Source organism: Onychomys torridus, chromosome 10, assembly GCF_903995425.1.
Source record: "Onychomys torridus chromosome 10, mOncTor1.1, whole genome shotgun sequence".
NCBI lineage: Eukaryota > Metazoa > Chordata > Mammalia > Rodentia > Cricetidae > Onychomys > Onychomys torridus.
The window spans coordinates 7,970,620-7,986,101 of record NC_050452.1 but is presented as its reverse complement, the minus strand read 5'-3'; the positions used below and the strand labels follow the sequence as shown (position 1 = coordinate 7,986,101).

At 44.2% G+C, this 15,482-nt stretch overlaps 1 protein-coding gene across 4 annotated transcripts in view; it reads left to right on the top strand.

Moving 5' to 3' along the window:
- Positions 1 to 496: 496 nt before the first annotated feature.
- Usp34 (ubiquitin specific peptidase 34) overlaps positions 497 to 15,482 on the top strand; it is a 193,959-nt gene continuing 178,973 nt past the window's right edge. For 3 of the 4 annotated variants that reach the window (XM_036201253.1, XM_036201254.1, XM_036201251.1), the window contains exon 1: positions 853 to 1,003. In XM_036201253.1, the coding sequence (XP_036057146.1) occupies positions 961 to 1,003 (43 nt within the window). In that variant the 5' untranslated portion in view covers positions 853 to 960. Of the gene's footprint in view, positions 1,004 to 15,482 lie in introns of all 4 variants that reach the window. The other variant, XM_036201252.1, reaches the window with a different exon arrangement.

The window sequence follows — 15,482 nt, the reverse complement described above, 5'->3', positions numbered from 1 at the left end:
AGGCTTCGTTCCTCACGCTAGCCGCTCGTTCTGTCTGGCTTGCTGAAGACGCCCATCACACCACTTCCGAGGAAGAACGGGCAGGCAGCGTGTGAGGAGACCTCGTGAGTGAACTCGAGGTGTCGCGGGGCACTCCAGCGCGCCATGTCTAGGCCCGCCAGGGAGTCCCTGCGGAGGCGCACGAGAGCCACAGCAGGGGCTGAGGGCAGGACGCGCCCCGGGCTGCTCCACTCTCTCCGCGCCAGGCGCCGACCACGCCGCCCGCCCGCACGCCCGAGCCTCCCCGGAGCGCCGAGCCGGCCGGCCGGGGCCGGAGGTCCGCCATCTTCTCCTCGCCCGACTCCCTTCCGGCCTCTGACAGAGATCCGGGCGGGGCGGGGTGGGCGAGCGCGCGGAGGGGGTGGGCCGAGGGCGGGGAGGCCGGACGGAAGAGGAAAGGGAGGGCGGCCAGCGGCTCCGGCAGGGCGTGCGGCGTGCGGCGTGTGTGCGGCAGGAGGCGGAGGGCGGGGGAGCCGGGAGGGCGGAGGAATGAGCGCGCGGCGCCTCTCCGCGGCTCCTGCGCCTGGGCGGAAAGAGCCGAGCGCAGCCCGAGCGCTCCATTAAAATGGCGGCGGCGGCGGCGGTGGCCGCGGCGTCCGGTCGGTGGTGAAGTGACTCTGCTGCTTCTCTCCCCACCCTCCCCTCCCTCCTCCCTCCCCCGTCCTCCCCCGTCCCCCGCCGCCCGCGCCTCGGCGCCCCGAGGCCTGCGCCTCCCTCCCCGCCCCCGCCCGCCGCCGGGCCGCCGGCCCCCTCCCCCACCCTCCGCTCCCCGCCCCGTCCTCGCCGCCGCCGCCCGCCCCGGTCGTTTCCCCGCCCCGCCGGCAGGCCGGCCCCCTCCCCTGCCTCTGTCCCCTCCCCCCCGCCGGTCGGGATCAGTCCGTGCGATCCGAAGCGGGGGAGGGGGGGGGCGGCGGCCGAACGATGTGCGAGAACTGCGCAGACCTGGTGGAGGTGTTAAATGAAAGTAAGGAGCCGGGCGGGGGACCTGTCGGGGTGCACGGTGTGGGGGCCCCGCGCCGCTCTCCGGCCTGCCGCGGCCTGCCCAGGGCGACGGTCCGGACGGCCGGACGGCCGGACGGCGTGCGGGCCCGGGAGCCCGGGAAGGTGCGCGGTGGCGGGGCGGCCGGCGTCTCGGGCCCAGGCCGGCCGGGTCACCTGCGCCCGGAGGCCGCGGCGCAGCTCCGGCCCAGTCAGGCCTGGGCGGGCCCGGAAAGTTTCCTCATTACAGGTGTCAATTAATGGAGGCCCTAATGAGCCCTGCCGCCCCCGTCCCCTGCGGAGGAGCGGAGGGAGGTGGGGTCGGAGGACCGGGCTCTCCTCCGCAGTCCGAGCCAGAGGGCCGCCCTCTTTGATTCCCAGCGTGCTGGGGAGGCCTTGCTTACCTGCTCGTTTTCATTAAAGTCCCCGGGAGAAGGGTGGTGATTTTCCCTTCCCTTGAGGGTGTGTGGGTGTATTAAATCCATCTGCCAGCCCTTAAATAGCAGAAAATGAACTGCGATAGTGATGATTGGGACCGTCTTACCTTAATTAAAAATGAAGGCGATAGTATTTCTTTAGCGTACCATTCGTGGTTTAAGGAGTAAAATCTATTATAAGAAGATCTCTGTACCAAAGACAACCATCTCGAGTACTCATGGTCTATATCTGAAAATGATAGGCCTTCTTCTTTATTATTGTATTACATATTTTATTTGTGGCCCTTGCAAGATTGTATTTCTGCTTTCAAAAAGAGGTATATTGCAAGTCAGCTACTTAATGGGCCCACAGGCCTAGGTTGGAAGAGGTGATTCAGATGAAAAGGTAATTTACAAAAACTTGATTTGTGAGAAAATGTTCATTTGAAGTATCGGCACTTACATTCAGTGTAGACTGTAATGCCCTTTTTGTGTTTCAGTTTTACATTATTATGTACTTGAACCTTATTGACTAAAAGGGTTGTAATTTATTTTCAGCTGTGTATATTTACTTCATGAGAGATACAAGTAGGTGTTTGCATATATTCAAATTATACTTTCCAATATTTGTGTCATTGTGAATTTTCCTAGTATTTTAAAGTTATTCCTATTTTGACATAAATTTCATTCTTGGTACAGTGATATGTAAACATAAGTTTTAGCACTTAAAATTTTCAGTAAAACATTTGTAACTTAGAAATATATTGGTTATTGTGTCTTCTCAAACTTGAAAGTAGCTTTATTGTTTAGTATGCATTAGGAAAAATGATTAGGGGGAATTTAAAGATTAATTTTTGTTTTTGTTTGTAGGTAGGGGTGTGTGTGTGTGTGTGTGTGTGTGTGTGTGTCTGTCTGTCTGTCTCTGTCTGTCTGTCTGTCTGTCTGTCTGTGGGTATATTCTTGTGAATGCAGCTGCCTAAGGCCAGAGACATCAGATCCCCGGAGCTGGAGTTTCAGACAGTTGTGAGCTGCCCAATGTGGGTGTTGAGAACTGAATCTAGCTTCTCTGGAAGAGTTATCAGTGCTCTTAACCACTGAGCCATCTCTCCACCCATTTCTTAAGGTGTGATTTAAAACATTATTTTAAGCCTAACTAGGAAAGTTGTAAACTAAAGTTGTATCTAAAGAATATATTTGAAAAGAGATGACATCTGTATGATAAAGAAAGAGACCATTTTTAAGGGCTGATGGGATTGCTCAGGGGTAAAGGTGCTTGACTGTGTAAAAGGATACCTTGAGTGAGTTTATTCTCTGAACACACACATGCTTGCACACGACCATAAAAAGAAAAAGGTACCATGTGTAAGTCAGTGGTCTCTAAAGGTTCTTACCCCCCTTAATGTTTTCTTTAAGGCCCCTTTGAAAGAAAATGTGATGTCTTCAATCATCTCATGAGATATTTTCTTTCTTTTTTCTTTTGGATTTTTTGAAACAAGGTTTCTCTGTGTTTCCTTCCTCCCTTCCTCCCTTCCACTAGGTTTCCTAGTGGCTGTACCCAGCAGGACTACATGGGAGGTTGACTGGACCACGGGCACCAGGTGACTGTGACTAGCAAGGGGGAGGTCCTTTGCTCCACCCCTTGGCATTGTTATAAGTAGACCTTTGGACTAAAGTTCTGGCCTGGTGGATAAGGATCCAGGCCCACCCGGGTCTACCCTGTGTTTCTCTCCCCTCTATATTTCTAAGTCTCTTACCCCGCATTCCTCAAGAGTTCCTTGGGTAAATAAGTTTGTATGGGGGCTGGTCTCTTACCCTCCCTCCCTCCTTCCCTCCTTCCCTTCCTCTCTCCCTCCTCTGTCTCTCTCTCTCTCTCTCTCTTTTTTTTTTTTTTTGGTTTTTCGAGACAGGGTTTCTCTGTGTAGCTTTGTGCCTTTCCTGGAACTCACTTGGTAGCCCAGGCAGGCCTCGAACTCACAAAGATCCGCCTGGCTCTGCCTTGTCTCTTTCTTTCAACATTGTAGTTATCTTAACTGTTTTCATATGTAGTGAGACCCTATCTCAGAACAATATTTTCATTTGTGCTGTGTGGTTTTTTTGTTTTTTTTTTTTGTTTTTTTAATTTGAGCTGGGGATCGAACCCAGGGCCTTGTGCTTGCTAGGCAAGCACTCTACCACTGAGCTAAATCCCCAACCCTTGTGCTGATTTTGTATTGCAATTGTAATATTAAATTATCTGAGAACAAGGCCAACATATCACATGTGGTAATGTTTGCCCATGCACATGATGCATGGAGCTTCATGATGGTTGAACTTTGACTAAAACTTGTTGAATTAGCCTGGCCTGGTGGTACAGACTTGTCTGTAATCCTAACTACTCAGGAAGGTGAGGCAGGGGGATCACAAGGTCAGGGGTCTTCTAGGCTACAAGATGAGCTCAAGGCCGGGTGGTGGTGCACCTTTAATCCCAGTTCTGTGGGGGCAGGGGGGGAGGCAGAGCCAGGCGGATCTCTGTGAGTTCGAGGCCAGCCTGGTCTACAGAGCTAGATCCAGGGTAGGCACCAAAACTACACAGAGAAACCCTGTCTTGAAAACAAACAAACAAACAAAAAAGATGAATTCAAGGCCCTCCCCTCAACAAAAGCAACAAAGAAAATCAGGTTTTTAAAAATTTTAGATCTTTAATTTTCTGTATATGAACGCACCACCTGCACTCCTTGTGCCTGCAGAGGTCAGGGAGCAGCCGTCAGATCCCCAGAGCTAGAGTTCAGCCTTTTAAATTGCAGTGGGTTATGTCTCTCTTGTAACTTTACCTGGTAGTTATGTGTTGGCTATCCTTCCCTTCCCTATAGGTGGTGCAAAGAGGAGTACTCATTCTTGATTCCAAGTTCAGAATTACGTCCCTCAAACCATGTGCTTTTTCTTTTTCTTTTTTAAGACCGGGTCTATCTCTCCCTCCTCCTCCCCGTGTCTCTGTCTCTCTGTCTGTCTCTCTGTAGCCCTGACTGTCCTGGAACTCACTGTGTAGTCCAGACTGGCCTCAATTCACTGCCTCTCCTTCTTAAAGGTGTGTAGTGGCCACTTATTTAATCATTAAGGGGCTCAAATATAAATTTAATAAGGAAAAGAGAACTCTTGAGATTGGAAGAGGCTCAAAGGAGGAATACTGTAGAACATTTTAAAAAAAATTGACAGAGACTAGACTGAGGAGATGATTCTATGGTTAGGAGTATTTGCTTGCTCTTGCAGAGGACCTGAAATTGGTTTCTAGCACACATGTGGGGTGGTTCACGGCTGCCATATTACTCCAACTTGAGGGGATCAGAGGGTCAGACACTGTCTTGACCTTCAAGGTATGTGAACATACTCACCCCTACACATACAATTAACAGTAAAAACAAAAAAAATTAGCAGAGAGCAGAGCATTGTGGGGCATCCATGTCTTTACTTGGGAGTCGGAGGCAAGATCCTGAGTTTGAGGCCAGACAGGCCACAGTGAAACGTTGTCTTGAAACCAGGTAAATAAATCTGGTAGAATGTAATATGTCTAACAAGAAAAAAAAATAGCAATAATAGTTTCTAAACTGTTTACTTTGTCATCAGTGTTTGGCTACAATATTATCAGTTGTACCTGTAGTCCTGGAGAGGTTCTCTAGCTGTAAATTCTCACCATATAAACATAACATTATGTAACTCTGCACATAAATTTACCTACAGGTAAAAGGCCTATTGAAGTCTAGAATCAGGCTAAGAATCCTATAGGGTACTTACCTCTACCTGTCCCCCCCCCCCAAAAAAAAAAGGTTGCTCTGTGTAGCAGCTCTGGGTTTCTAGGAACTTGCTTTGTAGACCAGGCTGGCCTTGAACTCACAAAGATACACCTGCCTCTGCTGGGCTTAAAGGTGAAGGTGTGTGCCACCACGCCCAGCTGTACCTTTTTTTTTTTTTTTGAGCTGAGGATCGAACCCAGGGCCTTGCACTTGCTAGGCAAATGCTCTACCACTGAGCTAAATCCCCAACCCTCTACCTATTGTTTTGACAATTCAAGGCTGGCTTTGAAGTCCTTCCTGGTCCTCTTGCCTCAGGCTCCCAAGTGTTGGAATTACAGTCATGAACTATGTCTGGCTTTTGTATGGGGAGAATGACATTGTTCTTTTACTTTTTAGTCTAGGCTGGCCTGGAACTTGCAAGTAATATTCCTGTTTAATTGCAGATTTTTTGTTTTTGTTTTTGTTTTTGTTTTTTTCAAGACAGAGTTTCTCCTTAGTTTTGGTGCCTGTTCTGGATCTGGCTCTATAGACCAGGCTGGCCTCGAACTCGGAGAGATCTACCTGGCTCTGTCTCCCGAGTGCTGGGATTAATGGAGCGTGCCACCACCACCTGGTTGCAGATTTTTTTTTAAACTTGGAAAATCTTAAGTTATTATTTCTCTAACCAATTAATATTTGAAGCACTGGCTAACAGATAAATTATTCACAATTTCCATCTAAATATTATTTATTTGTATTTTGGGCCTAGGTCTCTGTAGCCCAGGCTATCCTCAAATAGTTCTGTTTCAGTTCCCAAGGAATAGATTATAGGCATGAACTGCCATGATCAGCTGTAATTCAAAAGCTTTATAATGTAACATCTATAAATGATGAAGCACTATAAAATATGCAGTATATTAACACAGGAAGGTATCAGCATTGTCTCTGTAATGAACACTGATTACTATGCAGCTCTGGCTGGCCTGGAACTCACTCTGTAGACCAGGCTGGTCTGGAACTCACAGATCTGCCTCCTAGATGCTGGGATTAAAGGTGTGAGCCACCACAGCTGGCATATTAACCTCTGTGTGTGTGTGTGTGTGTGTGTGTGTGTGTGTGTGTGTGTGTGTGCGCGCGCGCGCGCGCGCGCGTGTGTGTGTGTGTGTGTGTGTGTGTGTGTGTGTGTGTGTATGTGTGTGTGAGTGTGTGTGTGTGTGTGTAAAATGAAGGTAGTAGAGGTGCTAGAGGAATGGGTCAGTGCTTAGGCTCTTGTTGCTCTTGCAGAGGACCTGGGTTTGATTCCCAGCACCTACACGGTGGCTCACAACCATCTTTAATTCCAGTTACAGGAGATTTGATGCCTTCTTTTGACTTCTGGAGGCACCAGGCATTCATACCTACATATAGGCAAAACACTCATAAATAAAAATAAACCTAAAACAAAAGGCTTGTTTGTGTACTATGTATATATATGTATATATGGGTGTTTTGTCTGCGTATATGCCTAACACCAGAAGAAAGCCTCGTGAGTCATCGTGTGGGTGCTCAGAATTGAACTTAAGGACCTCTGGAAGAACAGACAGTGCTCTAAATAACTGAGCCATCTCTTGAGCTCCCAAAGATAATTTTTTTCTTTTGGATTTTGAGACAGGGTTTCTCTGTGTAGCCCTGCCTATCCTGGAACTGGCTCTGTAGACCAGGTTAGCCTCAGAGATCTGTCTGCCTATGTCTCTTGATACATGTATGCCTCCATGCCTGGCTTTAAAAAAAAATACTGGGGCCCAGCAAGATGGTTCAGCTGGAAAAAGCATCTGCTGCTAAGCCTGCCACCTGAATGCCATTCCTGAAACCTACTTGGTAGATGGAGATAACCCAGCTTCTTCAAGTTGTCTTTTGACATTGACACACTTGCCACACACAAAAATAAATGTTAAAAAAAAAAAGTGGGACTAAAGATATGGCTCAGTGCTTAAGAATGATTGCAGCTCTCGGGAGAGGACTGGAGGTAGTTTCCAGCATCTGTACCTCACAACCACCTGTAAATGCTGTTCTAGGGGATATAGTGTGCGTGTACACACACACACACACACACACACACACACACACACACACACCACACGTAGATGCAAATATATATAGTTTTAAAAAAGGTAGTATTTGGATTGTGAATGTAGCTCAGTTGGTAGAATGTTTGCCTGACACATGGTGAAATCTAGGTTTGTTTAGTCCCTAGTACCACATAAATTTTTTGAGGTAAGATCTGATATCTCCAGTTCACAAGCATATACAGGATTGATTTGAAGCCACCTTGCACATCAGCAGATCTCAAACAAGTGTTTGGTAAAAGCTTTCTCACAGGTAACTTCCCTCTGAACACTCTACCTGAATCTTGAGCTAGCCTGCCCCCCATCCCCCCATGTGAAAACCAAAAGTAATATGAGCTCTTGCAGAATCCATATCTCTTTATTAAAAAAAAAAATGTCAGAACTTTATGTTCCATTTTCATTCAGCTAAGGAACAGAGAGAACATTCTCTCCTAGGAAGCAAGAACTGGGGAAATGTGGTAGATTTTGTGTGTCTTTATTGATAGAGCAGTTAGCAAAGAAGAAATGATGAACTGCCAAATTCTGGGGAATTGAGGATGCTGTGTTAGAAACGTAGGACAATTGTTATTCATTTTATGGAAATTTCAAAATGAGTAGCTGCCATTTGATGAAATAGGCCAAAGCTATAATTCTCAGATTTCAGTTAGGGACTAGTTCTAATAAAGAGTGTCAAACTCTTCCTCCAGTCACTTTGGTCAAGTGTGGTATCCATTTATCTAACTATTTATATCTGTGTACAAATACTATGGCAAAAAGTTGCCCCTGGCAAACAACTATGTATAATAGTTATTATATATAGGTTAGTCAGAAAGTGATGACCCTAACCAAGAAAACAGCCTGGGTTCTTTTAGACACCAGCACTTGGTGTTATGTAGAAACTGTGGCCTTCGTTGTTCACTGGGAAGCTGGATCTTGTTCAGAGTCTCAGGTACGGCAGGTCAGGACGGACCCATTGTCTCTTTACCCTTCCACTCTGCAGCAGCTGCGCCTCCCTGGACCGTGCTCTGTCACCAGGCCAGCCTTTGGTTACTTTGTTGGTTTATAAAAGCTCATGGCTTTCAAGGAACTTATGTGAAGGTAGGATATGCAGCTTTCTGTGGGTGTACTTGGGAAGGCCAAGTACATGGCCCTAAAGTATTAAATGATTCTCAAGCAAACCTGTTGTAGCAACATGGCATATCTGTAGAACAGTGGGGTTTGTGGCAGCCCCTTCCTCATGATGTGAGGTCCTAGTGCAGGTAAGCATGGAAACTTAGGGGACAGTTGGCATCTCAAGCAGAATTGTTGGTTGGTTGTCTTCCAGGATCGGGTGTGCACGGGTGAGGCTGTGTCTTTGAGAACTGCTTGCCTGCCTTTGGTGGTGGCGCACGCCTTTAATCCCAGCACTAGTAGGCAGAGACAGGTGGATCCCTGTGAGACCAGCCTGATCTACAGAGCAAGTTCCAGGACAGCCAGGGCTACACAGAGAAACCCTATAAAAGAAAGAAAGAAAATTTCATGGGTTGGGTATATAGCTGTCAGTAGCAAGCTTGCCTAGCATGCTGAACTCTGGGTTTGATAGTATTACTCCATAAAACCTATTTTAGTGGTATACACCTGTAGTGTTAGCACCCAGGAGTGGACGCAGTAGGATCACAAGTGCAAGGTTATCCTCAGCTACATAGGGAATTTGAGGTGAGTCAGGGCTGCATGAGGCCCCATTTCTTCCAAAGTAAGAAAAGGGAAAAGTAGTCATTGGATGTGGCCTGTAGACATAAAAGCTTATTCTGTAGATGTAACCGGCTTATTAAATAAGAAACACAGCCAGTTGCAGAGTTAAAAACCACGAGGTCAGAGCAACAGCTGAAAACCTTACCCTTCACTGCTTCTGCTGTCCTTCCTCTCCTCAAGAGACCTACTTCTGTGTGTCCTGTCTTTTTTATAGACTTTCTGTTCTGCTTTCTCATTGGTTGTAAACCCAGCCACATGACCTCCTTGTCACGGCCTCTCTATACAGACCTCCAGGTCTTCTATGGTTGGTATTGAGATTAAAGGCGTGTGTCCTTGAACACACAGAGATCCGCCTGCCTCTGTCTCCCAAGTGCTGGGATTAAAGGCATGCACCACCACCACCCAGCTTCTGCTCTGGCTTGCTCTGACCCCAAGGCAACTTTATTAATATACAAATAAAATCACATTTTACAAATATAGTATCACCGCATTTCCCCTTTTCTATTTTAATAAAAGAAAAAAAAGGAAAAAAGTTATAACTAAAATCCTAGTCCATTTATATTTGACAAATTCAGAGAAAATAATTCCATTATCTATCCTATTTTGGTAAGTCCAAAATGTACCTGATTCACTTTCTATCCTAACTTATATTACTAACAGAACTGTCTTATAACGTCTTTCAAATTTATACACTTACAGCTCTTAGTGAGTTTTTCTGAAATCCTTAACAAAGAGATTTATAACTATAACTAACTGATCTTCAACTCCCTCAGAGACCCAAGAAGGAAATAATACTACCTAATAAAAAATAAAAACAGGAAGTGCATGCAAGCAGCTTCCAAAAAAAATGTGTGTTGACAGAAACAGCCAGCTGCCTGGACAGTCACCTGAGGTTTCTCCGAAGTGTTGGGGCATCATCTTCAGCCTATAGGCTTAGCGTATCCAATAGACTCATTTGTGAACTAGGATGTATACAAGGTCAACAGTTTGACCTCACATTTGGTGAGAGCAGTCCATGTACCAGAAACACCTGAATTCCATTAGTGTCATGTCATGTCATGATTCAGGATTTTAAATTCTGGAAATAGTTGATGTTTTTTCAATTCAGCTGTCCATTTTTCTTGGCTGTGTATATGTGGCTTCATCTTGGCATCCTGTTCTTCTCCACATCCCTCTATTAAACGCCAGTCTACTACTGAGAGGGGTGAGCTTAGTTATTCTTCAAGAATAACTGTTTCATCTGCTGTTCCATTGCACATCAGAAGCCATTGGCCCACTCCCTGTTCAGCTGCCTTCGAAGAAAAGGGCACGGTACCTTTTACAGATTGCAAAGGTCACTCACTTCAGGGATGGTGCCATATTGTCCTGGCTTCAGAAGATGCCTTTTGTTAAAGCCACAACCACACTTGTTTTGGCAAGAATTGGTAGTCCTTGGTTTCATGTCCTGTCTGTCCTGTTTGTCAGCAGTTGATTCGAGGATACTTTGTTGTCCAGTGGCTAACTTTTGCCACAATGAAAGTTAACTCCATATGCAGTTTCTTCAATGCCTATATTTTCTCTGAAGTAGATTGGTACTGCCAGGAGCTGACATGTCTTATAGTCATAGCAAAAAAGAAAAACTCCTAAGTTATTAAAACATTTTAAATGCCATATTCTATAGATCTCTGAAGGGTTTGAAGATGACCTGTCTATCTAAAATATATCTGTTCGATCTTGAAAACACACCTAATATGACTATAAGTTCAGTTCAATTGTAATGTCTAACCACTAACTTTCATTTCTATGTATCCTAATAGTTGGTAATACTAACATTCAAGGATTAGCAAGTTGCATTACATTGTTAAATGAATGGTATATAAGTACAATATCTCGAGCAAGATTAGAAATATGTGTATGGCATATTCTAACAATCTCTCTCTCTCTCTCTCTATATATATATATATATATATATATATAATTTGTATACACTATAAAACAATCCAATTCAATGTAAAGTATTTAAAACTAGTAATTTTCTTTTTCTTTTATCTCTTTTTTTTTTTTTTTTAACAAGCACCTTAAATCTAATCTCCTTTGCCTAGCCCTTTTCCTAACCCTTAACAACAACTTGTAACCAACCCTCCTAAACAATGAAAACTATCCCAGACCCAAAACCCATTAAAAGACCCAAAACCACCCGCCCCACACCACCCCTTTGGGAATGTGGGTGTCTTATTTGTAAAATTGCTTCCTGCTGGGTATGGGCGAAGGTATCTTTAGTCTGAAAAGAAAAATTTTGGGTTAATTGACAAACTCTAGGAAAGGTAACTATATTCTTTGTTATCCATAATTTCAAAGTTCAGGGTTTATCTCAAGTCCTTATTTAAGTAATCTTTGAAACTGGATCATCTCAGCTAGCCATCTCAGAATTGCTCTAAGCACTTTGTAGTCCAAAGCTGATCTGTAGATGATGTTTGTCAGCTTAGTGATATTATTTTCCACGTGGAATTGTCGTTGTGGGGCCCCATCTTCTTCCTGGAGATTTCAGTTGATGTTAGGCCTGGCCGTGATTTCCTGCAGAAAACTGAAAAGAGACTCGAACACAAAGACATGTATAGGCAGCTAATCGAAGCCTTTTCTCTAGAATTAATTAGTACTCTATACGACCATTATTATCTTAACAAAGTTTAATATATATATATATATCGTAAATTTTGATATAAAATTCATACTTTACGAAAAGTTTAAAGAATTAGAATAGAATCAAAGAATTGAGATTAGTAATAGAATAGTCCCTTAATTAATTTGGTTTTTCTCCTATCCCATGTCAGAAGAGCTTATTCTGCTGTGTGTGTGTGTGTGTGTGTGTGTGTGTGTGTGTGTGTGTGTGTTTTAAGACAGGGTTTCTCAGTGTAGCTTTGGAGCCTGTCCTGGAACTCACTCTGTAGACCAGGCTGGCCTTCAACTCACAGAGATCCGCTTGCCTCTGCCTCCCAAACATGTTCCACCACCGCCTGGCTATTTTGCTGTTTATTGGATATGGAGGAAATGTTTTCAAGTGGTTAAATAAAGGACAGTGCCATAGTATATCTCTGAATTTATGGAGTTTGGTTCTGGGAGAACAAGAAGAGGAGGTCGAGATAGGACTAGGAAGATGATGACCTTGTTTGTTTGTTTGAGACAGATTGACTCTTTGATCTATACTTGACCAGAATTCAGTAGCCCTGACTGTTACACTCACAACTATCCACTTGCTTTAGTTTTCTAGTGCTAAGAATGACAGCATGAGCCAGCATTCTTTGCTAATAAAATTTTATATGGTTTTTAGTAGCTACAGATAACTTTTTTTTTTTTTTTTTTTTTTAGTTTTCATGTGTATGTGTAGATGTAGTATACTGCGTGTGTGCGGCAGCCACCAGAAGTCAGGTTAGGGTTCCAGGTCCATGGAACTGGAGTTGCAGGCTCTTGTGAGCTGCCATGTGGATGTTCAGAGCTGATTGGATCCTCTGCAAGAGCAGCAAGTGCTTTTAACTGCTGAGTCATCCATCTCTTCAGCCCCCAGATTACATTTTGCAGTTATGCAGACAATACTTCTTACATGTCTATGAGAACTTGCTCTTATAAAGTTGATGCAAGTGAGTATAGTTTGGGTCCCTAGGAGATTGGTGTTTTTATTTGTGTGTGCACCAGTGTGCATTTGGAGGTCAGGGACAACCAGTGGGAGTTCTCCTTCTGTCCTGTAGGTACCAGGCATTGAATTGCAGTTGTCAGGCTTGCTGGTGAGGATCATTTTTACTTGCTGAGCCATCTTGCTGGCCTGGAGATTGCTCACTATGTTGCCTTGGCTGGTGGGAACTGGATATGTAGACCAGGCTGGCCTCGAACTCAAAGAGTTGCTTTTCTCTGTCTCCCTAGTGCTTGGATTAAAGGTGTGTGTTGTCATGCTTGGCTAGATTGCTGATTTTTTTTTAAAAAAGATTTATTTATTATGTATACAGAAGAGGGCACCAGATGTCATTACAGATGGTTGTGAGCCACTATGTGGGTGCTGGGAATTGAACTCAGGACCTCTGGAAGGGCAGTTGGTGCTCTTAACCTCTGAGCCATCCCTCTAGCCCCAGATTGCTGGTTTTTAAACTGTAGTTCTAGTGCTATAAGTACTAATCACGAAGTTTTATGTATTCTATGTTACTTGAAGACTTTGAAATTTTAATTCAATTTTTGAAGCTTTTATTTATTTATTTGGGTTTTTTGGAAACAAGGTCTCATATAACCCAGGCTAGTCTCAAATTTGATATGTACCTGAGGAGGACCTTGAACTTACTCAAAGCCTTTTAAATGTTTGTAGTAAATTAAGCACCTTCACCATGGATATACAATTTCAGCAGCCTTGGGTAAATACTGAATTTCTCTTTGGAATGTAAATAAAAGTTTATCTTTTAAAGAACTCATCATATGTATATACTTAATAGGTTTTTCTTTTATGTGCGTCCTGGGAATTGAGCTGATTGTCAGACTTTGGCTGCAGGTCCCTTTATCCACTGAGCCATCTCCTCAGCCCTGCATTTCTTATGTTCTGTGCTGTTAACTAAATAAAGCCCAGGATTACATTTTAAAAAAATTTTCCTTTAGTCTTTGGTGAGGGCCTGGATTATATTTCCAGCACCACATACAAGCAAAAATAATAAGATGGCCCATTGTGGTGGTGCATGCCCAAGGCAGGTGGATCTCAGAGTTCAAGGACAACCTGGTCTATAGAGTGAGTTCCAGGACAGCCAGAGATACACAGAGAAACCCTGTCTTCTTGGAAAACCAAAACCAAACAATAAAATTAAAACCCACAGGAGGTAGGAGAAAACCAAAATTGTTACTTTAACTGCTGACTCCTGATGTGATACTTTGAAATATTTTTTTACTTTTCCATAGACATTTACATTGAAAACAAAGTTTATGCAGTATAAAATTTAGCTAGTTTCATCTAACATTGATGATGGCTGTTTTGTATTTTTACCTCTTTTCTTAAATTTTATTTGTGTGTAATGGGTATTTTGCCTGCATGTATGTCTTTGCATTGTGTGTGCAGTGCCCATGGCATGAAGAAGGTGCTGGACCCTTTGGAACTGGAGGTATAGGCACTTGTGAGCTACTATGTGTGTGTTGGGAATCAAACCCAGGTCCTCTGGAAGAGCAGCCAGTGCTCTTAACTGTTGAGCCATCTCTCCCTTCCTTTCTAAAATTAACAAAGTAGTAGGTTTCATTATGGCATTTTTGTAAATAATTTGCTTTTATTGATTTCTTTTCCACTTCATGCCATGTCATGTGTGTTCTCTTACCTATACCACATCTTCAAAACCCATTTCACCTCCCCCCCCCTTTTTTCCTTTTTTTATTTTTTGAGATGTGGTTTCTCTGTGAAACAGTCCTGGCTGTCCTGGAACTCACTCTGTAGACTAGGCTGGCCTCGAACTCACAGAACTCCTCCTCCCTTTGCCTCCCGAGTGCTGGGATTAAAGGTGTGTTGCCACCACTGCCTGGTTTAGATTTATTTCATGAGTACTTTTCTGCATGTGTATGTGTGTGTACTGAGTGCATGCCTGGTTCCCTCAGAAGTCAGAAGAAGCCATTGAATCTCGTGGAACTGGAGTTATAGGTGCTTGTGAGCCACTGTGTTAGTCATGGGAACCAAGAGAACTCAGTACCTTTATAAGAGCAATAGGTGCTCTTAGCCATCTCTCCATCCCTTATCCATTGTCTGCACATTTAAATTTTCTTTATGGTTGACCAAAACTCCATTGTTAACACATTTTTATTATCTATTTACTTGTTGATATACGAGTAGGTTGATTCATCTTATTGTGAAGAGAGAAAACATCAATAAATGTGGATGTGGCCAGGTGTGGTGGCAGAGGCAGGTGGAGCTCTGTGTTTGAGGTCAGCCTGGTCTACTGCATGTCACATTTCAGGACAGCCAGGGATAAATAGTGAGACTGCCTCCCCCACCAAAAAAAGTAAAAATGGACGTGCAGGTATATCTCTGTGGTTGGCTACAAAGCCCTTTGGTTATGGGTTATGTTTATGCCCAGGAATGGTCATACCTATTTTTTAATTGGTTCATGAATCTCTGTATTACTTCTGCAGTGGCTGCACTTGCACTCTCAACAACAGTGCTGATAAGGGTTCCCTTTCCTCACCAGATGTTGCTTGATTTTTTCATAGTTTTTTTTTTGCATTTATTTACTTACTTTGTGTGGGGGTGTTTGCCTGTGTGGATGTGTCCGTGCATGTCCATGTGAGCGTATCTTGAGGAAGTCAAAGGACAAGTGCTCAGTGTTTGATTCTCTCTTTCCATGCCCGGGTTCTAGGGATCAGACTCTGATATTAGGACTGGCAGCGAGCACTTCTGTTTACTGAGCTGAGCCACTTCTTTCCTTTGCATCTTTCCTAGAACTCTCTAGAGCCGCCTGCCTCTGTCTTCTGAGTGCTGGCATTAAAGGACTGTGCCACTACTG